The 26,429-nt window shown below is 37.2% G+C and overlaps 1 protein-coding gene across 7 annotated transcripts in view; it reads right to left on the minus strand.

Moving 5' to 3' along the window:
* Positions 1 to 26,425, minus strand: part of Ccdc191 (coiled-coil domain containing 191) — an 82,583-nt gene extending 56,158 nt beyond the window's left edge. For 6 of the 7 annotated variants that reach the window (XM_074073178.1, XM_074073177.1, XM_074073179.1 and 3 more), the window contains exons 1-7: positions 26,255 to 26,425; positions 23,900 to 23,938; positions 18,223 to 18,364; positions 14,323 to 14,466; positions 11,257 to 11,435; positions 9,562 to 9,785; positions 6,108 to 6,261 (exon numbers count right to left, since the gene is read on the minus strand). In XM_074073178.1, coding sequence (XP_073929279.1) covers positions 6,108 to 6,261; positions 9,562 to 9,785; positions 11,257 to 11,435; positions 14,323 to 14,466; positions 18,223 to 18,364; positions 23,900 to 23,938; positions 26,255 to 26,344 — 972 coding nt within the window. In that variant the 5' untranslated portion in view covers positions 26,345 to 26,425. The remainder of the gene's footprint in view (positions 1 to 6,107; positions 6,262 to 9,561; positions 9,786 to 11,256; positions 11,436 to 14,322; positions 14,467 to 18,222; positions 18,365 to 23,899; positions 23,939 to 26,254) is intronic. The other variant, XM_074073181.1, reaches the window with a different exon arrangement.
* Between the last annotated feature and the right edge of the window lie 4 nt (positions 26,426 to 26,429).

Genomic DNA, 26,429 nt, shown 5'->3' on the forward strand with positions numbered 1-26,429 from the left:
ATTTTACTGCAAGATGAAAACTAAAAAATCAGATAGGTTGGAATTGTTAAGTATCTATATAAAAACAAGCTTCTGATACCACAAAGAGGCATGACAATGAAATGGGTGGGAAAGACACATGAAGAGTGCTGCACCTGAACTTGTGTGTTGATAAGAAAGTGTACACTGTTTCTCAGAAAGTCTCATATTAAATTACATGGCCCAAATGAGATTTTAACAGTGTGGTAGAACAAATAAAATACAAACTCAAAGCATAAGAAATTTCAGGAATTAAAGGAACCTGAACTGGAACCGTTCCTAGAAACATATTCTTTAAAGTCTTCCTGCAAATATAGTTATTTCTATTGGATTTGTGCCAATGAAACATTTTTGAGACTGCTAATAAGAGCTTCCAGTTATCTAGTCACTTGGTGCAAGTCACTAGGCATTTTCCTCTTTTCATCCTGTGGCACTATGTAGGCTGCTGAACATCTGGGTTTCATTACTCAAGGGCAGGTTCAGGCTCCTTTAGAACCAGGCTAGGAATGAGGACCAGGACCTACATAATGAGCCCAGAACGCCTGCCCACTCCCCTGGTGTTTACCAGAGGAGTGTTCTGTCTCCAGCCAAGTCTATGTAAAAGTATGAGGAGTCTGGTAGGTGGACTTTTACCATGCCTCAGTTATACCTACATACATAATCTAAATTAGACGTTCACAACCCATAATACAAATGAATAGCATAGTCACACTGAAGGGGAGGGGAAGAAAGGAGTTAGCCTACTTGGAAAATATTGTGACTGAATAACATAAAGCTAAAACCAAAAAATAATGGTACAAGTATTGTGCTGTAGATGGTATATTTGCTTGCATAGTAACATGGATTAGCAATTCTAAAACTACTTTCATAGTACACTGGGATTGAACTAAAAGTAAATTGAATATGGATAATGACAGCCAGGGTTCTCACTGTCAGAGAAAGAAGATGCAAATGATCAAGAAGGAAAGACTACAATGTGGTGCTGGATTAACACCAAAAATATCAAACTGAGTTCACAATTACTTAGTATATATTCAAATAGTCCAAGAGTAAGTTACAAAAAAGGAGAATAGCATGACTTCAGTCCCTACCTTATACTGGAATTAGAGGTATGAGTAGGAGCTCATGGATTTTAATATGTATACATTAAGGGGTATGTGTATGCATGGATTAGTAGATACACATATATTTCCTATGTCTGTCTGCTGGAGGGCCTAAAACAGTAACATCTCGGCAGCAGTGAGCACACTGATCTTGGTTTCTAAAAACCATCCTCCAGTAAAAGGAATCATGATTCTGTATAGAAGTGGTTTCTAAGGCAGGGAAAATACAAGATGAGCTTAAAGTATCTTATGGTTCATTAAGAAAGGAAGTACTCAAAAAAAGATGGAAGCATGTTGAAAAAGCAAAGGACTCAACCTGAAATATTTCCTAATAGCCAAAGTTGGAACAATTTGAATAAGAAAGTAACTAATAATAATACTAGATTATACCATACAGAGTAAAATAAATATCAATAAGTCAATAGTGAATAAAATAAATAACTGCATAAACAAATAAATGGGGAGAAGGGATAGTTCTACCTTCTAGAAAAATGTCAATTAAATATTGAAAAAAATGAGGGAAATATAAAACCACTATTAGATAAATTCCACATTAATAATTGGTGCAGGCAAGATCCACCATTGGATGGTGAAATTAATGAGTGAGAGTTTAAGGAGAAACAAGATATTTCACAATATCCCCTGAAAGATACTTACTAAGCGTGAAAGGAAAATAGTAGCTTTACAATAAAGAAACTAGCAGACAAACTCTTAATCAAGTGATCAAGGTATCCCATCAACAATGTGTACCCCTGATACTGATATACTGAGAAAGGCACAGTGTCATTTCTTATGGTAGTATTCTTACCAAAAATGTACAATCTCATTCTAAGCAGGAGACAACATCAGAAAATTAAAACTGAGAGACATTCGATGAAGTACCTGACCAGTTCTCTTTAAAAAAAGAAAAGTCAAGTTCTTAAAAGACAAGGAAAGACTGAGGAACTGTCACAGACTATAAGAGGCTAAGGAAATATAATAACTAAATGCAATGTATAATCATGGGTTCAGTCCTGAAATAGAAAAAGGACATCTGTGTAAAAACTGATGATATTCCAATAGAGTCTATAGTTTCATCAATGGTATCTAATAGTATTGTACTAATGTTAGTTTCCTAGTTTGGATATATACACACTGTTTATGTAAGATTTTAACATTGAGAAAAGCTGGGTGCAGAGTATTCAAGAACTCTGTACTATTTTTGCAACTTTTCTGTATGCCAAATATTGCCTCAAAATAAAAGTTTAAAATAATATATAGGCACAAATCAGGCAGAATCTGTGGCAAAGTAGAGATAATTTTTTCATAATGTGTCGTTTCCTCCTTTAAAATACACGGATGAATCCTTTTAAAAATCAAGTAATCTATTTTAGATGGGCCACTAATTTCTTAAACCTGTATGTGTCCAACATTTATAATAGCCATTCCATCTAAATGATTTCTTATCATACAGTAGACTTCACTGCAATTTTCAAATTAATTTTTGGGGAGCACATGTTTTATTCATTCCTCATCGGTTGAGTAACATACCATGATACCTTTTCCTTGTGCCTTCTCAAGATGGCCCCTGGAAACTCATGTCTTTTTCTATTTTCTCCTAGGAATCTTTGCTTGTTATTAAGGTAGGACCCGCTGGAGTGAGCTTTATCTTGCTCCTGATTCTACTGACCTAACTGGCATAACTGAGGTCGGCAGGAGATGCAGAAAGGACAAATGATAGACAAACAGACATGCAGAAAGTTGGGGTCAGGTGTGTTGGGCACTTGGATGGAGACGCACAACAGCCTCATTGCTTCTTTTCTCTATTACTCTCTTCATTCACTTTGCTTCTTTTCTCTTATTCTTTAAGGCCTTGCTTCTAAAGTCTTTCTTTAAAATCTTCCTTCACTGTTCTTTAAAACCTTACTTCTAAAGTCTTCTTTTCTGTTCTTTAAAGTCTCTTTCCTTAGACTTGCATTATCCCTGTTTTCTCTTAGCTTTTCTTTAGCATAATCTCTCTTAAATTCTTTGCCCCCAGACTTGCATTGTCTCATATTCTCTTTTTAGCTTTCTTAATGTCTTGGTGCTCAGACTTGCACTGTCTCATGTTCCCTTTAATCTCTCTTAGAGTCTTTGCCCTCAGACTTGCAGATAAACAACAGCTGTGTCTAAAAACGGCATTAGCATAACTCTTAAAGTCTTGGTCCTTAGACTTGTACTGTCCCATGTTCTCTTTAGCTTTTCTTAAGCCTATGTATAAAGTTCTCAGTGCAGAAAGCTGCTCTGGTGGAGACATACAGCAGCCAGCAACAGTGTCAGTGGCAGCCAATCAAAATCCCCCATCAAAAAGCCTCATGCCCTCCTTCAGCAAGTCTTTTATATCCAGTGGTAAACAAGGAGGTGGAGCAACAGTTCTCAGGGAGCAGCATGACATTGTAACAAGAGAAACTTGTGTTCTTACTTCCCTGAAGTAAACAATTTAGGAAAAGCAGCTGGGCTGCATTCTGCCTCCCTCTCTCTGTAGCTGTGGCCCTGCCAAACTCAGCCTGTCATTGAGCACAACTGTGCTTATGTCAAATTCTCATAGGCTTCTCATAATTTGCTCCCCATATCTCCCCCTTTTTTATGTCTTAAATGCTCCTGATGAAGCCCATCCCCTAATTCAAGGAGTTGTCTTGAAATCTCTGTTGTATGCCAGGGCTGTTAGGATCCAGTCTCTTAAGCACAAGGTAAAGCCTCTTTGACTATGAGCCGCCTGCAAGGCAGCCTGCAGGGGACTCTTCGCAGGAGGAGGAAGTCTCTTGGCCGTGGAGGTAACTCCAAATGCATGGGTCCCACACTTGAGGGCTGAAGCATCCTCCTGACCCTCCTCATCTGACACTGAATTAGAATCAGAATCTCCAGACTGAACTTTACTTTTAAGGTGGGGCTGACGGTTCAGCGGCTCCACCACTCACAGCATTTTGTTACGGCCTCTCACACTCCTGTATGACTGGTTGTAAGGGGTAAGTCTCACATCCTGGCTCAGCTACCAAGGAGGAAAATCTTTTACTTCTTACTTCTATTTCCTTACTTTATTAGAACATCTCTCTATTATTCTACATTTCTTCTATCTTTCTACCATATTTCTTCTTCTACCACTCTACCTTATAATTCTTCTTCTACCATATTCTACCATATAACTCTTCTACCGTATTCTACCATATAATTCTTCTACCTTATAATTCTTCTACCACCATATAATTCTTTTTCTATCTTATAATTCTTCTATTTTTTTCCTTTTATCTAACTTGTTTAACATTTTAAAGAGCCTATATATAGCGTTTCCCATGTTTTTACACCTGACTGTATTCAATTCACTCTGCCTCTCACTTTGCTTATTTTTCTGTTCCTTGCTTATTTTTCATTTCTCTATTATGTGCATGCTTCCCGGAGAGTGTCTCCTCATCTTAGGCTTTGAGATCCCCCATAGTTAAGTCCGTATAGTTAGGTCCCTGTTCAGGTGCCACCTCTCTCTCTCTCGTCCCACACGAGCTCATCCTAGAAACCTAACTGGGGGTGATGGGAGATGCAGAAAGGCCAAAAGACAGAAGACAGAACATGCACAAAGCTGGGGCCAGGTAGACTGGGCACTCAGATGGAGACACACAACAGCCCTCTCACTTCCAGTGAGTTCATTATACACAGTAGCAAAACAAGGTAGAGCAACAGTTCTTGGAGAGGGGCATGGCAAGAAAAACCTGCTTTCCTACTTATCTGAATGTAAACAACTTAGGAAAAGCAGCTGAGCTGCATTCTGCCTCACTCTTCTGTGGCTGGGGCTGTGCCAAACTCAGTCTGTCATTGAGCACAACTGTGCTTATGTCAAATTCCTATAGACTTCTCATAATCCACTCCCCACAGCCCACTAATTTCATCTGTGTCATAAGGGATGTAGAATCTAACGGTCTTTGCCAATGTTCCTCCGAATATTAATTCCAGCTCTTAACATTTCCTTCTATTGCATTACCTCCTCTCTATTCCTAAAACTCTGACCAGATTTTTATTGTATCTGAGTAGTTACAATATCCTGCCCATCAAGCTAAAATGCCCCCATCAAATTTTAAAAATCACTTTGACCAATTTATTTTTTTCTCTCATATCTCAGTTATCCATATCCTGTTCAAATTCCTATTATTGATTTTCAGGGTCTTTGTAAGTCTATTCCTATAATTTATCAAACTCCCTCAATATCTTCGTAACATTTTCTTTTCTGTTGTTATATTTATTGATTCACATATTCATTCTATTAGTTTTCCCTGAATTTCTGCATTGTCTAAGACCCTGAGGAAGGTGTTGTGGGAGACAGAAAATATACATATTTATCTTTTCTTATCAAACCATCTCATTTACAAATCTGTCAACTAATTCATTTTACATGAAATGTTACAAGCCCCAAATTCATGTATCTATCAGTTGCCCTTCACTGAAAAAACTGCTTAAATAGTCTGAGAAGGATACTCATTTGTCAACATGAAATTGTCATTATTTTTGTAAGAAGAGAAAGTGAAAAGAATAAAGGACAAATGAAAGGTAGACCACAAGAAAGAGAAGCACAGAAGTAGGTGTATCATTGCCTTAGGATCTGATCTACCAAAAGACAACTAGTTCTTACACCTTCTGAATAACTCAGACACAAAGGTCCTTAAGACTATCAAAGTAGAAACCAAGTGTTCAAAACTGTCAGAGTTACCTCAGAAGCTAAGTGTTATTCCAAAGAGGATAATTTAGGAAGGAATCCTAAATTTATGCCTTAACTTCCCAGAATTATACCCAGGATCTCTATAATATAAAAAGAACAGTCTCAGAATAGAACTAGTGACCTTGTGGGCCAGGAGCTCAAATGGTGGGGGCAATTTTGGTATTTAGGATAAGTCCCTCATGGGCTTGGTGTTTACTTTAGCCCATCTGTGACAGAGTTTCTTGTCATTTATAGTACAAACTGCTTAGAGACATTATAATTCCCACCTGGCGATTTTCCTTGAACGTTTGGATTAAAATCTCTTTCAGTTTCCTTTTTCTTTCTTTTGCCACTTTTTCTTCATCCAGAAGAATGTGAACACTTTGAAACATGTCTTTTTCTGAATTCTTTTGAGACTTTTCTTCCTGTCTTTTCTTCTCTCTATTAACAGTTTAATAACACATATAGGTATGATACATTTAACAATGAGTAATTACAATCTACTGTAGTGGAATGAACACTGAATTTTTCATCAGAAGACATAGATTTTTAGATTTGGCTTTAAAACTACATAGTAGGGTGATTTTTTTTCTTGGAGTCTTAGTTTATTCCTATATAAAATATAGATTAAATGAAATAAATTGTTATAAAGTACTCTGACAAATATAAAATCCTATAGACTTTAATAAATTATTTTTATTAAGTTTAACATTGACCATACTTTGAGCAAAATTTGAGAGTTAACAACTATTAAGTATTATGTAATATATATATATATAAGTTCTTTCTCTTATTAGGAGGCAAAAAGGATCCTCAATTAAAGAAAAAAAAGTATGAGAAGTCAGGAGCCAGTGTCTCATGCCTGTAATTCTAGCTACTTGGGATGCTTGGGAGGGTAAGATTAGGAGAATCACAGGTGAGGCCAGTCCAGGTAAATAATTTGCAAGACCCCATCTCTAAAATAAGCATATCAAAATGGACTGGAGGTGCAGTGCAAGTAGTAGTATGGCTGCTTTGTAAACTCACAGCCCTGAGTTCACACCTCAGTCCCACCAAAAAAAAAAAAAAAACACAAGAAAAAAACTCATTCCTTTTTATTTTGGTGGTGGTACTGAGATTTTAACTCAGGGCTTCATGCTTGCTAGGCAGGTGATTGACAGCTAAAAGCCCACTTCCAGCAGGAATGAGATTCTTAATGCAAAGTTTTTATAAGGTTTCTAGGACAAAAAATAATAGAAGAATCACATGTTTTTGAGTAAGGAGAAAATGGAATCTAGAGTAATTCTAAAATAGCTTAAAAGATAAAAATAGAACTCAATGACAAGGCAAAGGACTTCAGGTGAGTAACCAGAATCTCTCAGGAGCTTTGTTGCTCATCTTTCTGGCCACACTCTTTCTCTCATCACTACCCATTCTTCCTCATGCAGGCCATCTCTCTTTTAGTCACTAATTCAAGTAAGTTCATAGCTACTGCCTTCCTATTAGAGTGTAGTTAATTACAGAGGTATGTGTGTAAAGTATACACTATTAATGATGTGATAAAGATAACACCTAGTCAGGAGTCAGGATTTATGGCCTCTGGTCACAGAACACCTGTGAAAACTCAGGCAGTCTTCCAGAAACTTCACTTTACAGTCATGGAAATTCAAATTGAGAGGGATGGCAGAATACAGACATTGTCTCATTCATTCTCATATTTCACACAGGGGGCACATAACATTATGTCTTATTACAGGTGATGTTAACCTTTTTTAGTTAAGGTGTGTTCTCCAGTATAAAGCTATTATTTTTCTCTTTGTAATTAATAACTATCATGGAGAAAATACTTCAAAACTATACAATGGAACAGATTCATGGTAGTTTACAAATAAAGTTAAAAGGCCCTATCAACAGTAAAATTTTGCTGAGCTTTTTTTAAGCTACTAATTCCATGACAATGCTATATTAAATAGTTATAGACAGATCATAGTGGGCATTAAAGAAAAACAGTCCTAATACTATGTATCTGAGTTTGTAAAATGATGTTAAAATATAAATTCATTATGAAAATCATATCAGCTCATTGTGAAAATCCAGAGAGGTACAAATACCATCCATATTTCTACCCAGAAATATATATTGATTGCATCAGTCCTGTTATATTGTACAATCTTATTTAGTAATTTCTCTGTTTATTAATATCCATTATTATAAATAATACTATTTTAATTATCTTTGTACACAAATTATTGGATTTGTCATAATTTTCTTAGGGCAACTTTTCTAGGACAAGATTTCCCAGGTCAAGGGATAATGCCATTTTATGGTTCTTATTGTTTATTGCCAAATTGCTTTCTGGAATGTTTTAATCAGTTTATCTTCCTATTAGTAGAGCATATTATATGTTTCACTGTAACCATAGTAAAAGTCTAACTTTCATAAGAAATGACTGGTTAGTGAACATTTATTGAGAGCCCACTGTGAACAGAGTATCCTGCTACCATCAAATGTTACTTGTTTTCACAATTTATTTTAGGTCAGCCTAGTTTTTTCCAGGGCTTGGGAGCAATCTGAAAAGCAAGGCTGACCTTAGAAAGAACTCACTAAAACACTGGTGATTGCTGTTTGAAAGAACGGCATCTGGAGAAAGCCTGAGTCTGGCACTTGAAGGTTGAAGCCCATGTCCACTGGTGAGCTGTTTTAAATTGGGTAGAATGAGAGCAATCAAGAACACAGTGGGGAAAGTGATGTAGGCTGATGGGGGTGGGAAGATTATCTAATAGGTCTTTCTGGCCTCTCAGTTTGAGTATTCAGACACTTTAGTCACGTTGTTCCAAGACTCTGGCAGTTCATACATCAGTGCTATTTCTTAGAATAAATACATTAGTTATTTCACTTATGAAGCTCATTTTCTGCATTAGGATGGTAACAGTACTACATCCTGTGAGCACTATTTTCATTTTCCTCTTATGTTAGATATTCTTTTTCTTTCCCCGTGGCTATAAGGCAATGTTAACTTGCTACAAGATCATCAGAAAATAAGGTGGTAACACAGTTCACTGTTGGGCAAGGGACAATTACCAAACATGTATAAGGAATATAGAAGCATGTGCAACCTTAAAAATATTATGCAATCCAAGTAATGCAAACTAATCGATATAATGCCTATTAAAAGTGTAAAATGTTGAAAGTAATGATACTTACTCCCCAAATACTGAGAAGAGTGTGGTAAACTGGTCCATTGCCCCACAGTAAATAAATACACATGTTCTGAAAGGAATTTGGCAGTGTTTCAAGAGTCATATAAAGATCTATACCATTTAACTCAGAATTACACTAAGAATTTATCCTAAGAATATAATTCAAAAGAATAAAAGAGCTCTAGGTTTAAGGATGCTGTTGCAATATTATATTTGTAAAAAATTCTAACATAGTCAAAATGCCTAACAGTATGGGCAAGAGGTCATTATATAAATTATGGCATAACAACTCAATGCAGTAATATACAGATAGACTGTAGGATTCCAGGCAATGTGTTAATTATAGCAGGATAACAAATTAAATGTATGTTATGGTTATAATTAAGTATGTAAAGGGGTCAAGATCAGGAGAAAACAGAAAATTAATTTGTTAAGATGGTGGGATAGTGGGTGATTTCTTCTTTATATTTTGTTATCATAGTGTTTGTATAGTTTAAAAACTTTACAGCACTGCCAAAATTACTGCTTAAACAAACTCCACACTGCTTATGACACTGCTTACATTTTCCATGCTTCTTCTACTGTGCGTCTCCTCTCAAGTATCTCCCTCCGCAGCTTGACCATCTCCCTTTGAACCTCCTCCTTCTCTTTCTTGGCCTCCAGAGCTTTCCTTCTCTTCTCTTCTTGCACAAGATACTGAGCCTCCACGAAGGCTGATTTTTTCAGGGCTTTTTCCATTCTCTGGCACTCCAGTTCTTTTTCACGTCTTAAGCGATTTTCTTTTACCTTAGCGAGAACACAATAAGGATGAAATATAGCCTTTCCAGAAGGGATGCAAACCCTTACAACACATTTCAAAGTTCAGATTACAGCCAGTTTGAAATATTCTGGCCCAAAGCCCCACTGTTTATTGGTAGAACAGGGCAATTTGTTTGCTTACTGGGTAAAGACCAACACAGTTTTACATGAAGTCAGGTGAAGATGACTCTAACAATCTGAGAATGAGCTGCAAGATGGAAAAGTGGAGTCTAGTAGGTCAGATTCTAAGTTCTGGATTCTTATTTAGAAATGATTTCCCACCCATAAGACTGTCCCAGGTGTACATGACTGCTTTTTAGTTAGGTTCTGCATTTTAATTATAACCAAAATTTAAGAAAGAATAGGGATCCTTTTGGAAGGCTACATTGTGAAGGATGGCACAGTGATTCATTACCAAGTTCTGGTAACAACAACTCTCTATTTCTATTATTATTTAAATGTGCCAGTGATTCTGGACCATATTCAGAAACCAAAAACACAGATATTTCTGAATAAGCACATTCACCTTTCTCAAGCCTATTAATTCTGGAGAAGCTTAACTATCTATGAATTAAGAAATACTTCTTCCTCCTGCTTCACATAGCTTTACCTTGTCTTACTCTCTAGTTGTGATAAGACTTCCAGATAATGGCCATACATCTTCTTCAACCTTCACTCCTCCCTTATGTCATACATCCAAACCAGGATACTTCTACCCCCGACTCTCCAACATATCCTGTGCTCATAAGGCATACTTTTATGGTTTAAAGCTGTGATTTTCAAACTTGGCAATCATAAATTCAGTTTTATAAAAAGACAGCACACACATGTACAAATATTAATTCCAGACCGGTCTTAGTCCTGGATATATGGGGAAGACCTGGTCATTCTGACTCCCTAAAGCTCCTTTGTAAAGCATTTAGATGTTCTTTTCCTCTATTAACTACTATTGCCTTTGGAGAAAGGAAAGTTACCACATGTCTTTCTAATTCAAAACAGCTGAACTAGATTTAATTCAGATCTGTCCTCCTTTTCAAATTATAATCACAAAATGAGTGAATTTCAGTTGTCTAGAAAAGAATTATTCTTATAATATTCACTAGAATATTCATGATAATATATTAATGTCACAATTCAAAACCCAAATTCAACCAAATGCAATCTGCATATTTATAATAGGAAGTACCACAGTCAGACTAATAAAGTTTACTTCAATGCTCTACTGGTCACAATCAATTATTCTAATTTTGGTTAGTTCTTAAATAAATTGTTTCCTAGCCTCAGTTTATGAGAATTATTTTTCTTCTGAAGTTCTTATATTTTATTTTTATTCTTCCTAACCAAACCACAGATGGCACCCTTTTTCGTAATAAAGCTTAAGTCTTTATTTAAGCTTATTAAATGTGTTACACAAAGACTGCTTCCTGTTATCCATTTTAATTTTGTTTTTCCCTCCCACCTGCTTATGTCTCATCTCCATGGTAAGACGAGGATCCTTCTGCTGCTTCTTGTCTTGGTTTTCCTTCATTCCAAGATCTCCCAATGTCCCAGAATCTACCACTTCTTTATGGAGCAGATGCTCTATAAATTTTTGAACAGTGGTACTTTCCTCTTCTTCCTCCAAATAGCCACACAAATCTGGGGGTAACAGAGCAAAAAGGGGAAATATTTAAAATTAATTTTAGTATAATATTCATATTTATATAAAGAATCCTGAGAAATACTAAGGTGTGAGTATTCAATAAATAGTAATGGATAATGCCAACTGGATGCGTATAGCGCTCAGCAATTACCTTCAGCTAAGAGGAAAAGGCTCCATTCATCAGGAATTTCTCTCACCCAAGTTGCTAAAAGCTTCTTCACTGCCAAATCTGAAAAATACTGCTTCAATCTAAACAACTTTGAGAACCTCACTGCTATAAAAAGCTTTATTGTGCTATAACTGGATAACTGGCATACAATAAATTACAAATATTTAAAGTCTACAATAAATTTTGATGTATGCATATGCCAGTAAAGCCATGATCACAATCAAGATAATGAGTCTATCAACCCCCAAAGTGTCTTCATGTTGATATGTAATCCCTTCCTCTTACTCGCCCCCATGCTCTGTACCCTGTTCCAAGTAGGCACAGATGTGCTTTCTGAAACTAGATTAGTTTGCACTGTCTACAATTTTATACAGATTAAATGATAAACTATGTGCTTTTTTGGGGGGGAGGTCTGGTTTCTTTCACTCAGCATGAATTATTTTGGAGATTTATCCATTTTGTGTTCATCAGTATTGTATCGGTTTTTATTGCACTGCAGGGATATACCACTATTAGGTCATCATCTGCTGATGGACGTGTGGGTGGTTTCCACATTTTAGCTATTACAAATAAAGTATTATGGATATTTATATATAAGTCTTTGTATGAACATAGGCTTTCTTTGACTGGTAAAAATGGCTCAGGGTACAATGAGGTAGATTATATGATACATTATGTTAACTTTTAAAGAAACTATCAAACTCTTGTTCAAAGTGGTTGTACAATTTTTCAATTGTCATTAGCAATGTGTAAGTGTTCTAGTTCCTCCATATCCTTGCCAATGCTTAGTTGGCATGGCCAGTCCTTTAACTTTAAGTCACTTTAATGGGTATAACAGTTTTAACTCATTACAGTTTTAGTTTGTATTTCCCCAATGATGAATGATACTGAATATCATTCTTGGCATATTTTAAGTTGTTCAATACAGTATTGATAGCGGGGTATTGAAGTATCTACCTAGACTGCCTATTTCTCCTCTTAATTTTGTCAGTTTTTTTAGTACTCCTTTTCAGGCATATATTTGTTTATAATTGTCATGTTTTCTTGATGTATAGACCTTTTGTCATTATAAAATGTATACTTTTTGTCTCTAAAACCAATGTTTTGTCTTAAAAGTTTGAGTTTTTTTTTTTTGTTTGTACTGGGGTTTGTACTCAGGGCTTTGTGCTTGCTAGGGTTTACATGGATTTAAATTTGTCATTTTGATATTTGTTTTCTATATGACTTATGTAAGCGTCCTTTATCAAGATGAGGAATTTCCCTTATTAGTTTGCTGGAAGTTTTTTTTTAAATCAGGAATGTATGTTAGATTTTGTCAAGTGTTTTTCCTGAGTCTACTAATATAATTACAAGTAAATATTTTTGCAAACATCAATAATGGCTATACAATATTTTGTTTATTATTGCAACCAATAAAGAAACCTCTACCAGAATAAGATGATTGAGACTTGGTATGATACTTGACAATAATAGCAAATTGAATTAAAGGGATAAGTACATCTATTAGCGTCATATCAAAGGAAGTAACAGATAGCATAAAGTGGCATACAACTATAATCCCAGTGCTCAGGAGGCTGAGGCAGGAGGACTGCAAGTTTGAGGCCACCCTGTGCTACATAGACTCTATTTCAAAAACAAGATATGTGTATGGGGGAAGAGTAAAAGTTTTGCTATATTCCATAAGTTTGCCATAGAACAGATATGAAATACTGAAACACTTTAAAATGACATTAAAAATTTAGAAAACATCCAGAAAACAGCAACCAGGATAAGATCCAGAAACCATGTGGCATAAAGAATTGTTGAGAGTACCGGTGCTATTTAATCTAGGAAAATTAAGTATATGAGTGCTTAGATCTAATTCCCACCAAAAGTAAAAAGATAATTCTTGAGAAAGACTATATTTTCTTGTGCACCAAAGGGTAAGATGTTGCTGAGGGAAAAGAATCCTAATTCTCCTGACTGAGGGAAGTCTATGAAAATTGAACTTCATAGTAGGCTCCTCCCAAAGCACAGGCTTAAGCACAGGTTCCCTGTCCTGGGAGGGGTCAGGCAGAGAGTTCATTACCACATGTTAGGGACACTATCTGGGTAGGTAAGGAGAGTAGATTAGGCTAGGTGATCTTAAAGGATTTTGTAGTGTCCTGGAAAGGGGAGTGCTGCCAGGTGGATTGACTAAGGCTATTTGAATCATGCATGTGAATCTGCCTCACCCTTGCCACACCAACACCTATGCTCAGAGAAAAAAACCTCAGACCCTTGAGTGTATTCAAGGGACCCTTACGAGTTTGCTATTTAATTTCTCTGACTCTTGCTTTGCACAAAATAGGAAAATGGAAAATTAATAACCTCTTATAAGTAATAACTAATAAAAACATAAGAACTTTATAAATATAAAATGACATATGAACTTAAATGTAGTCTTTATCAAAGTAGTCATCTGATGATATATGGACAAGAGGTACTTCTAATTGCTATTATAATCATAAGCAAAGTTATAAATAATGGACTGTTTTAATATTAAAGACAACAAGAATTTACTGAGGATATAGCATAAAAAATTTATATTCAAACAAGAAAAATTTAAACCAATAATAAAGCTAAACAAAACACAGAAGTCAAATAAGATACATTTATTATTTGACACACTTAAAGACTTTCTTAGACACATTCATTCAATGCTTAAGCTTAGAACAATGAGGATAAGGTCTCACCATCAAACTTGTCATACTTCAAATGGCTATTGGCTTCTGGCATAGGAGTGATAGCTGACACAGTGTTTTCAGCATCTCCTTCTCCATCACTTGCTAATTCTTGCTTAAGTTTGGTGTCTAACCAGTCATTGACCATCTCCTGGGCTGTCAATAAAACAAAAACATCTTTTAAATTTTCAGTTATGTCAGAGGTTTTTCATTATTTGCTGTTTTTATTGATTCAATATTACTTAAGAATCTATCATGTGCTAAGTACTGTTCTAGATGCTGGAATATAGCAGTGAATAAAAATGGAAAAACAAAATTTACTACCATGAAGTTTACATTCTAACTGGGGAAGATAGCTAGCTAGCTAGCTAGATAGATAGATGATAGGTAGGTAGGGAGGTAGATAGATTAATTGATAGAAGATAGATGATAGGTAGATAGATAGATAAAATGAAAAACAAAGTAGGGAAGAAGAAATAGAATACAGGAAATGGTGACTGGGATTTTTGGTTTTAAATTGGGTGGTTAAAGAAGGTCACACTAATATTTTTGAGCAAAGAAGGAAAGGAAGTAAGGGAGGAGCCATATGGATACATAAGGGAATATTATAGCATGCAGAGGGAAAGCAAGTGCAAAGTCCCTATCAGGAGGGTCTAGAATGTTGGGAAAAAAGCAAGGAGGCCAATGTGACTGGAGAGAAGTGAGTGAGTGTGAGAACAGTGGAAGATAAGATGGAGGAGGTAAAGTGTAGATCAGGGTTGGAGCAGTGGTTATTGAATGGGGGTAATCTTGCTACCCACTAGAGATATGGCAATGCCTAGGGCCATTTCTGGTTGTCACAACTAGGAGAAGTGATGTTAGCATCCAGCAGGTAAAGACCGGGCAGGATGCTAAATATCCTACACCTCAGAGGATAGCCCCCTACCACAAAAAATCCCTGGCCCCAAACGTCAATAACCCTGAGGCTGAAATCCCTTTGTTTAGATGCTTAACAATCTTCCAGGCATATTGGTCCCTACTCTGAGTGTATTGAGAAGCCACAGGAAGGTTGTGAGCAGAGATGACAAAGTTAAGAGGATCACTTTGACATTCTGTTGAAATAGACTATAGAGGGCAAACACGGGAGCAGGGCACTGATGGGAGACAAATGCAATCATCCAGGAGAGAGCTGATGGCAGCCTGGACTTGAAGTGAGGAATTAAAAATGGCCAGATTCAGATTTCCCTGGGGAAACCCACCATTCAAAGGTTGAAGATACAAGGTGGGAACGTGAAAGCCAAATAGGAAGCGAGGCCACTGAGGTAGGAGGAAAGTCAGAGTATGATATGCTGAAAGCAACTTCCATTCAAATTTCTTTCCTAATGTTATTGAGAAAATCTTAAAAATAAAGTGCAGGGGCAATGTCTACTTTAGTGTTACCATCATTTTTTTTTCATCATTATCAAACAGCTCTTTTGTGTAGGGCATGGAGATTTCAAAGAAGAAAAACATCTACTTTAGCTCTACCTTCATCACTGTCACTATGTTACCTCACAGCTCTTAGAATATAGGGTATTTCCATATATTACCTGATGCTAAGAGGCATTTAATATAGATACAATAGGAGAAAAATGAATCAGAGTCCAATGGTCCCCCTCTTATTTGCAGTTTCACTTTCCACTGTTTCAGTTACCTGTGGTCAATCAAAGCCCAGAAGCCTTGTCCGGAGTGTCCACACTCAATACACTACCTGCATGTTAGTCACTTAGTTGCCATTTTATTATCAGACTGACAGCCAGGATATCACATTGCTGGAGTTTAAGTGACCCTACAGTGAGAGCCTACTGCTATGTCATTCACCTTGCTTCCTCTCATGTAGGCAATGTATCATCTCACATCATCACAAGAAGGAAGAGTACAGCACAATAAGACATTTTAAAAAAAACCAGAGACTACATTCACATTAATTATGGAATATTGTTATAATTGTTCTATTTCACTATTTTTTACTGTTAATCTCTGTGTCAAATTATGATAAAATTAAACTTTATTATAGGTATGTGAGTATATGAAAAAATAGAATATAGAGGGATTGATACTTTCGGTGGTTTCAGGGATTCACTGAGGGTCTTTGGACATAACTCAGGGATAAGCAGGGACTACTGTAGTAGAAGCTAAGTATAACAAATACGCTAGCAACAAATACTATTACTTTCAGAAGAAGGTAGAGAAAGGGAGCAGGTGTTTATTGTACAACTTTTATGTACAATAATCCAAGCATTTATGTGAATAATACTTTATGTGTACAATAATTTTATGTAAAATAAATGCCATTCACTGATAAAAAAGGGTTTACTATGAAGTAGTACCCCTAAATAAACAAGGAGAGGAAAATTGTCATGGAGATTAAACTATAGAAATCCCTCATGTTGGATCAGAGGCAAGGTGTGCAGGTTACCTGAAACAGTTTCTCAAAGTATGTTCCTTACGATGCTAGTTATTGTAGTTGATGAGAGGAGAAAAAAGTGAATAGACCTCGGAACACCATGTTCTCTCTATAGTCTAGTACATTCTAATGTGGATCACTAGTTTCTCAGGATGGTAATAAGTAATTCAGAGTAAAAAGAGGTCCATGGTCTAGAAAGCTGGGGAAATGCTGCAAGTAAACATTTCTTTTTAATGGTTGGACTTCTGGGAACCTTTAAAATATTTGTGTATTCCTCTTGGCAGGGTGAGAGGTGGGGTGGACAAGACTACTTATGGCAACAATGTCCTTTCTTTATCTTTAGAACCACCAGCCACCTGAGACCAAAGTTCATCACTGTTCATCCAGACCACTGCAATATCCTACTAGTTACATTTCCCTCTCATCTTCTCCCCCATAACCCATTCTTCATATAGTTAAAAAACTGTCATCTTACATATGTACTCCATCCTATGATATTCAGAATAAAATTTAAATTCTTTCTGCAGGCCTATAAATGTCCTATGTGATGTGTGTCCTGTTCATTCTTTAAATTTCATGTCTACTAGCAAGTGCCAGCCTCACAGGTCTTCCCTCAGTACTTCCTGTGTAACAAGCTTGTCTGTACATTAAGCTCTAAACACCACCTTTTCCTCTACCTGGGAGGCTGTTCCCCAAGATTACTCAGCTGACTCCTTGTTATTTATGTCCAAACTTGAATGATTCATGACTACGAATAATTTTTTCATTATCTTGATACCTAAGTAAAACGTACATTCCATGAAAACAAAGGCTTTGCCTCTCTTGTTCACAACCAGAACCTGGAGAAAGAGTAGGAATTAAGTACAAATGTGTTGAATAAATGAAGAAATAAAATAATTGGCAATATAAATAATACAAATGGAAGATGGCTTGTAGGAAATTCTACTGTGACTTGCCTCTTGCCTCAGTGGTCTCTCCTTCATAGTCTCTTTTGCTGGTTCCTCCTGATTCCTTGAATCTCTAAATGGCAGTTCCTGGGGCATTAGTAATTAAAATACTGAATTCCAAAGGAAGAAAGCTTTTAGGTACTTTGGGAGGTAGGGAAATTAGGCTAGTTTTAGAGTTTCTGTATAAGAAACAACACTGATTTATAGATTAGTGGTCAAGTTATCAGCATAACACCACATCAAACTAATAAACCACCAGGTGTGCCACAGGACAATACATTATATCACTTACCAGTTAGTTATTATATCAAACTGACTCTGGATGTGGCTGGTTCTATTTCAGGAAACAAAATGGGCTTTAAATATGTCCTTACTTATACTAACAGAGTTAATTCCAGAGTAAATTATCTTCAGGGCAGTGGAGAGAAGCAAAAATTAAGAGCAAGAATAAGAAAAGCTTCCATTCCGTATTTCCAAGTACATTATGGGTTATGCTTTAAGAACTGTTAACACCACAGGAAAAAAAATGCTTTCTCTCACCTTCTGCATAGACTTCATCGTGATCCTCTGGTTGTTCAGATGTTCCCAAATCTATCATTGGGCTCCAAAGCCTTCCTGGTAAATATGAATTCCTGGCATACAGTGCATTTGGAACTGCACATTCTGAGGCTTTCTCTATTCTCTTTAATATAACAGAAAAAAAATCCATTAAGATGACAGAAATCTTGTTCAGGATTCTTCTATTCAAGAATCTGATTTTCTACCAACTACTATGATTCTTTCATATTTCCAGTTTTGATGGAACTCCACATCAAATAGGTTTTTTTACTTTCACATGTAATATTAAATTAACTGCAGAATTTTACCAATTCTATCAGGTGTTCACAATGCTTATAAATAAGTTATTTAAGCTTCAGGTAACATATGCTTAGGGCATTAGAAACGAGATACTGACACCTGGATATTTTATTAGGCTTCCTTACCACTAGGGCTTGCACATGAGTGTGAACCACAGACTGAACAACTAAAATTTCCTGAAAATACCACTCCTGAAAGGAACCTCCCATCATATATTAGGTTAACTATAGGTTCAGTAAAATTAAGATAAAGAGCCACTGCACTATAGTTATCTAGAATGTTTTAACAAGAGTTTAGTACATGACCAAATTCACAGGATTAGAGAAGAGAGTGGTGGAAGTAGGCAAACTACCTTGGCATTTTGACTTACCAGCACAAATGAAGAACTTACTTTACCACTAAATCTCTGGCATTCCTTCTCCCCTTCCCACAAGCTTGCTTTCTCATATGCTCATTGTGCCCCCAGCCTTCCAACTCAGGTAGTGACAACTCTTTTGTTTTAGTTCCTCAGGAGGAAAACTTCGGCATCTTCCTTAACCCCCTCTCCTTCCCTCCCCTTCTCTTCTCTTTTTCTCCACTCTCCCTCCTTCCCTCCCTCCCTCCTTTCCCTCCTTTTTTCCATCTCCCTCTCTGTTCACATAATATGTTAGGAAATTGTTGGCTCTACTGTCAAAATATATTTGGAATCTGATCACTTGCCACCACTTCAGTCCAAGGCACAATTCCCTGACAGGTTTTGTGAAATGGTCTCTTACCACAATAATGAGCGGCCCCTTTAAAATGAATGTCATATCATGTCATAACTCACTTCAATGACTCCCTATCTCAATCAGTGCGAAGTCAAATCCTTACAATGTGCTTTAAGGTCCTGGGTCACCAGGGCCTTTATGGACTCTCCATCCTCCTTGCCTTCTCACTCTGCTTCAACCACACTGACTTTGTTTAACCTTAAATATGCCAAGTGTGTTGCCATTCAAGGCCTCAGTACTTACTTCCCCTCTGTCTGCACTTCTGTCCCACCAATACCAGTATGGCTCTCTTCCTCGCCTCTTCAAGTCTTTGCTCAAATGGCATCTTATCAGTAAGGCCTTCTCTGCCTGCCTATATAAAACTGTAACCACCTCCTCCTCTTGGCTCTCCTCTCCCTTTTCTATAGCCTTTGTCACCTAACAATGCAGAGATGGCGTTCTTCTTCATGAGAGCACTCCTAGCACCTAAAATTGTGCTTGTCATTTAACAGGAGCACAAGAAATGTTTATGAAAGGAATGAGTAAATGAAAAATTTATTCATAAAAGCTGCACTTTCCTATAAAAGCTGATTTTTCCTCTTGCTTTTGATAGAAAGACAGGCAGTACCTACGCAAAACTTCACCATAGACTTAACCATCTAATTCTCACAGTTTATATATGTTAGGTTTTGGACAGAAGTGGAGATAAGAATAAGACTGATTTTGGTACTAAAAAAGAGTGTGGTATTGACAAGAGAAATTTTGCTTGGCTCTAACACCACAAGTGTTTGGGATATCACTTAAAATAAAGATCTATGTCATCACCTACTAGACGATACTAAGGACTGGAAATAATCTTTGTGTTTCTTTGCCTTAAAACTTTACTTTTTTGTTCAGGCATGGTGGTTTATCCCTGTAATCCTAGCTACTTAGGAAGTAGAGATAGGAGGATCACAGTTGGGAGGCCAGCTTGAACAAAAAAAGTTATCAAGACCCTTTCTCAAAAGAACAGGCTGGGCAAGGTGATTCATGTCTATAATCCCAGCTACCTGGGAGGTGGAGGTAGAAGGATCACAGTCTGAGGCCAGTCTGGGAAAAAAGCATGAGACCCTATCTGAAAAATAAATAAAGCAAATGGGCTGGAGACTAGGCTCAAGTGTTATAGTGCCTGCCTAGCAAGTGCTAGGCCCTGAGTTCAATTCCCTGTACTATTAAAAAAAAAATTAGGAGAGGTCTACTCTATACTTCAGTAAATTGTGTCAATTTAACATCGTACTCTTTTAGCAAGTCCTGATTGAAGGCTAGCTCCAGCACCATTACTGGGCATTAAGGGGAAAACAAAGGTGAAAGTTTCCATTCTTAAAAAGTTCACATTTTTGTTTTTGGTTCCATTACCATGCGAGCAATAAAGAACTCAAGAACAGTTAGCTCTAAAGCAAGCAGTGATTTAAAAAGAACCAATCATCTTTCAAAGTTTATTACTCACTACTATGTGCTCTAAGTATGCAATTTGTAAAGAGCTATCTCAGTTACTCCTATGGCCTTATACATGCTCCTGTGTTCCACAGATTGCTGTGAATGGCAGGAACAGTGGTTACAAAAGTGACCCTCATTTCCTCAAGACCAAGCCATATAAACATGAGTTTTTCACATACCTTCATGTGTATTCATACATAACAGTTTTGTAAATAATGTTTTTGAAAATGCCCCATCTTTTTAAATTCCTCTGTATAAAATCAAATGCTTGATGCTTCATCAATAAATGTGTGCATAAATGCCAAATTAATTCCAAGGGAAAGAGCAGGGATTGGGCAGTTAAGGGAGGGTGAGGGGGATCATTCAATATGAGGGGCATCTCAAGCTGAGCTGTAAGGGAAGGATCTGGATTGGCCTTCTGGAGAACACAGGTAAAGTCCAGGTTGAAGAATCAGCACGCATCCAAGCAAGCAAAGGGAACACCTATTTGATGGGGAGGATGGAGAATGGCCTGGCAGGAGCAGGAGTGACACAGGGCATCTGGGGCTGTTTCACGTAAATTGATATAATAGGTTGCCTTGACAAAGGGCCTTTAAATGCCCATCTGGCACTTTCAGTTTCATCTGACGGCACATAGAACCACTAAAGGTTTAAGAGTAGAGAACTGGCTTGATGAAAATGCTTAGAAAGCTCAAACAGCAGAACACACTGTAGTAAGATGAGTCACTCTATCAAATCAGGATGAAGATGAATTGTAAATTATGGACTCTTGCACTCAGTACTAGCCAAGCACGTGCCTGAGTCTAAGTGATTTCAACATCTCTGGGGATGACTCACCAATGTCTCAGACTCAAAGTTTGCTTGATCTTCTGGTTTTCAGCAGCTTCTCCTTAATTCCACATCAGTAGTCTACTGACACAGTCATTCTGAACCATGTACACACAAATTTTCATGCCTCCAACCAAAGTGTTAACTGCCATTGCGACATCAACCTCTTATCCATCTCCCTGTTTTACTCCCCATACTACCACGACACTGATGTTGGACCTAACCAAGTCCTTTAGTCACTGTATACCACTCTCTCCTCAATCTATGACTCCTTTAAAGGGTTCTCTTCCCTTCCTACTCAGTGTAAATATTCAGCTACTATCTTACATCATTTTAAATCCCTACTCCTTTGCTTTTGCAATGAAAACCTCCATGCCTGGATCAATCTAATCGACTGATTTTTAGTACCATGAAAAATTATGGTTAGCTACTTCTGCTAGATCCCCAGTGCTGCTGGGGAATCTTTCTTTTCTGTTCTGAAGAGAGGCCTTTCTCAACCATCACCATCCTCCGCATCCTTTGCATGTTCTGCCCCTCCTTCCATGGAACAAGGTCTTAGCTGCTTTTGGAAGGGTGGTCCACTCAAATGGATTTAGAAGTTTTATGTCTAGAGGTTATATCCCAGAGTTGGGATATAACAGGAAGAAAAATCAGAAAAGAAGACAGAGAAGTGAACATAAAGGTTGTAGGAGAAAACAATGCTACAAAAAAGATAATGGAGGGAAGGGTTTCTAGAAGAAAGAAATGATAACTATCAAATGTAACCTGAAGAAGTTTGAGGACTACCAAGAGACCACTGGGTTTAGTCTGGAAGTTATTTATAACAACAGTTCCTGTGCAATGCAAACTGAAATGAGAAATAGATTTTTTGGTGGTGGTGGGGATTGAATGAACTAAGAAATAGAAACTGAAGAAAAATAATTGTGGACAAAACAGAGTAATAAAAATTGCAAAGACAGAGTCTGATGAAACATCAGATAAGAAAATGAAATAATTTGGCAATTAGAAAGGATGGCAGGGTTAAATAGGAACACTGATTTATTTTCAAGATGGGAAATTTGAAGGCATAATGCAGAAAGAGCCACTGCAGAAGTTTTAGAGGAATGATAAAAACCTGAGTCAAGTTGGCTGACAATTGTATGAAAGAAGAAAATGATGTAAACAGGACAGAGCAGAATTTCATGCTCCTGTTTTAAGTCTTACCCTCTAGAAGAGAGGGTAACTAGCTATGGGACTAAGCCCCGCTGGGAGCAGCACTCAGACTCTCAACACTGATGTGCAAGCTAGGCCTCCTGGATGGTGAGGACTCTTCTTAGAGACTAGCATTTGTGATTACATTTTTATATCTCCTATCAGCTTTAGGTAAGTTATTTATGCCCCTTGAGAGGGCAAGGACTGTACTTGCCCTGAACTTGTGTCCTATTTTAGCTCCAGTGCCCTATCTCATGGGCTAGTACTTAGTAGGCATTTAATAAATACAAATAAATAACTGGCTGAAATTATTACATCTGGCAAGCTTTCTTTCTGACCTGGTGCTCATGGTACATGTTGATTCAGATAAATAATAACTCTTCAAAATACTACAAAATACTACAAGGAAGAAGGGTATTTTCTCAGGAAAGTGCTGCATATTTTAGAATAGTGCAGCACAAAAATGGATTGACTATAACAACTTGCCAAACTGACACTCAGAGGCATGTTCCTCAAGAGATTTAAAGGTAATTTCAACTTACCTGCACTCAAAAAGATACATCTCAGGACTGAAAGAGATCTCAGAGGTGATCTAAGCCAATCCCCTCTCACTGAATGCTCAAACATATTATTTGTTAATATAACATTAAATGACCTTTTAGAGTCTACATGAATACCTCCAGCAACAGAAAATACACACCTTTATGAGAATGCTCACTCCATTCTGGGGTTATTATAGATAGTAGAGAATTCTTGTGATGCACATATAGCTTTACCCCCTGGCTCCCTATGTCCATGTAACTATAGTACAGTCTTCTCAGTGTCTGAAGAAGGCCACCACATCCTCCTTCAAGGTTTCTCCTCTCCTGCTTCTTTAATCCTCCTCATATGATACTCATGGCATTTAAAAGGGCATATCTACACACTTGTTTTCTCATCATTCGTACTTAAAACACTTTCGTGAGAAGCAAGAATATAATAAAAATACTAAAAAGCTAAAATTGAGGCAACATACATCATATGGGAATATAAATAGCAAAGTATGTGCAAACTGGGGAATCTATTAATATTTCTTTCCCATCTGATTATGCCTGACGCTCAATGCTCTTTCTATCTTAATTTTGAAATATTCTTACCTTAATCCAGTGCTCCACCTCATCAGGGGCAAAAGTAAGCTGTAGAAAATATATATAGGATATTAATGCACAGTAATATCTTTATCAACTTGACCATTTTATCTGTCTTTCTCACTAAAGCAGGTGGGCAAGTATCTTTTATTCTTTTCCCAGAACTTTTCATTGGAAAGTTCAGTACTGATTAGCAATAAAAGAAATAAAATCACCATTTTAGAAGAAACAAGAAAACTTCTCTGGGATATTATTTTTAATCTCTGTCTACTTTGAGATTGCAATTTAATTGGTTCTGGAGTAGGGCCCAGGCATTGGTATTTTTTTAGTGTTCCCCAGGGTTATGAGTCAAGATATAGAAATGCTAAATATAGAATTCCCCATAAAAACCCAAACAAACACTGTTTAATTAGCCAAACTATCCAAGTAATTTTATGTTTGAAGAAGGGGGAGTAGACTGTAGCATGAAGCTTTTCTGAGTTACCTACATCAGAGATATTATTTAGTCCAACAAGAACTGGAGGAGTTGGGTGAGGGGTTAATCATTCAACAGAAAATGAGATAGACAACAAATGAATTTCCATCCAGATCAGTTGGATATTAATTTGAAATTTGAAACCAGGCCATTAGGACACCTCTTTTCTTTATTCTCTGTAAGTCCCAGAAGGTTGCAGAATTCTATTAATCATTTCACAGACAGAGATGTTTGCTTTGCTAAAAATTCAGGTGGGTTTTAAAATAAAGATATATCTAAACTAGCATACTGACACATGGAGGTGGGAATGGTATAATACTCTCACTTACCTAACACTTCACCTTCAAAGCACCTTACTAATTAATGCAGCTGTACCTCTGAATAATTTTACCATTGAAATAAAGAAAGAGCTGATCCTATTAAAACACATCTGAACTTCAAAGAGCTCTTGTTTTTATAATGAACACTATTAGCAAAAATCCTCTTTTTTGGAGTCCTAAGAAATTGTCCCAAATTTTTACCTTTCACCATCAAGTCTATATTCACAGGCTATTTTTTTTTCACTATTTTATTTTATTTTTTATTCATATGTGCATACAATGTTTGGGTCATTTCTCCCCCCTTCCCCCACCCTCTCCCTTACACTCCCCCCTCTACCCCCCAACCCCCTCGATACCTGGCAGAAACTATTTGCCCTTATCTCTAATTTTGTTGAAGAGAGAGTATAAGCAATAATAGGAAGGAACAAGGGTTTTTACTAATCGAGATAAGGATAGCTATACAGGGAGTTGGTTCGCATTGATTTCCTGTGCATGTGTGTTACCTTCTAGGTTAATTCTTCTTGATCTAACCTTTTCTCACAGGCTATTTTGGATCTTATCTATTATGCAACTGAAATTTTATAGTAGGAACAGCCTCAGTTTCTAAGTCTCCCTAATGCTCCAGTTTGTGCCCTCTAGTATATGGAGCAAGATACTCACTAAGGAATATGTCCAGTGCATTTATTTACAATATTGAGAAGAAAATCATAACAATTTCCTGGGGCCCTCATAAAGGCCATACATCTACACGATGTTTTCTTCCTCCTTCCTCTCCTCCTCCTCCTACCCTTTCTCAGGAAAGGGAAACTGAAGGGTGAAAACAGCTGTACAACTGCTCTGGAGCTGAAAGCTGAGACGCTTCTCCATTTTAGTACTCTCATTTACTTTAAAAGCATTTATTTAGTGAATGTTAAAAAGGTAATCTAGAAGACACACACTATGTGACTGTGACTTTGCACGTCTTTTATATATATTTCAAGTTAAAAATGGGGTTATCAGTTTTTTCGTGTCTTCAGGAGTTAGTGCATTGAAAGAGGTAACAGATATACAGAGGATCTATTTTTGAATTGCCATGTGAATCAGGTATTGATATATTCCCCAAGTTCCTTTTAGATTTTTAGATTCTTTATGTAAAACTGGAAGGGGAAGGATATAGGTAGAACATTTAACGCGATGACTTCACCTTTTCAATAAAGATCAGTTCTCCCAGATTTTCAAAACTTTTTTTTAAAAAAATGAAATATGAGGGAAGTTTCCTAAAATTGGGAATGGGGGGGGGTGGGGGAGAGCTTCCGAATTCTCCTCACCCTGACGGGCACTCACAGGTTTCTCCGGTTTGAGAAGAGTTAAATGGAAACAGTTCTACTATGAAGCTGCCCATCACAGCCGTGAGAGCAGCTAAAAACCCCTGGAATCACTTTGCTCAGGGCAATGTTGCCTCCGGGGCAGTTTAGGGCAAGGACGCCCCTGGGGGAAGAGGGAGGAAGCACAGTAGGGGCAGGGGCTGACTTCTGGACTGGGCAGGATCTTGGGCCGTCCCTGCCCCGCAAAGCTCCCGATTGGGATCACCTTGGGATCAGGTTTCCTTGCGAACCGTTTCCAGCGACTCGGTTCCATCTTTTTCTTTGCGGTGGACCTTTCCTCAGGAGCCAGTAGCATTTTCTAGATTCAGGCCCCGGCCTCGATCAAATCTGCAACAACCGCGCTGCACCGAGGCTGCTTCCGGGTTGCACTGGGAGTTGTA

This window comes from Castor canadensis, chromosome 5, assembly GCF_047511655.1.
Source record: "Castor canadensis chromosome 5, mCasCan1.hap1v2, whole genome shotgun sequence".
Lineage (NCBI taxonomy): Eukaryota > Metazoa > Chordata > Mammalia > Rodentia > Castoridae > Castor > Castor canadensis.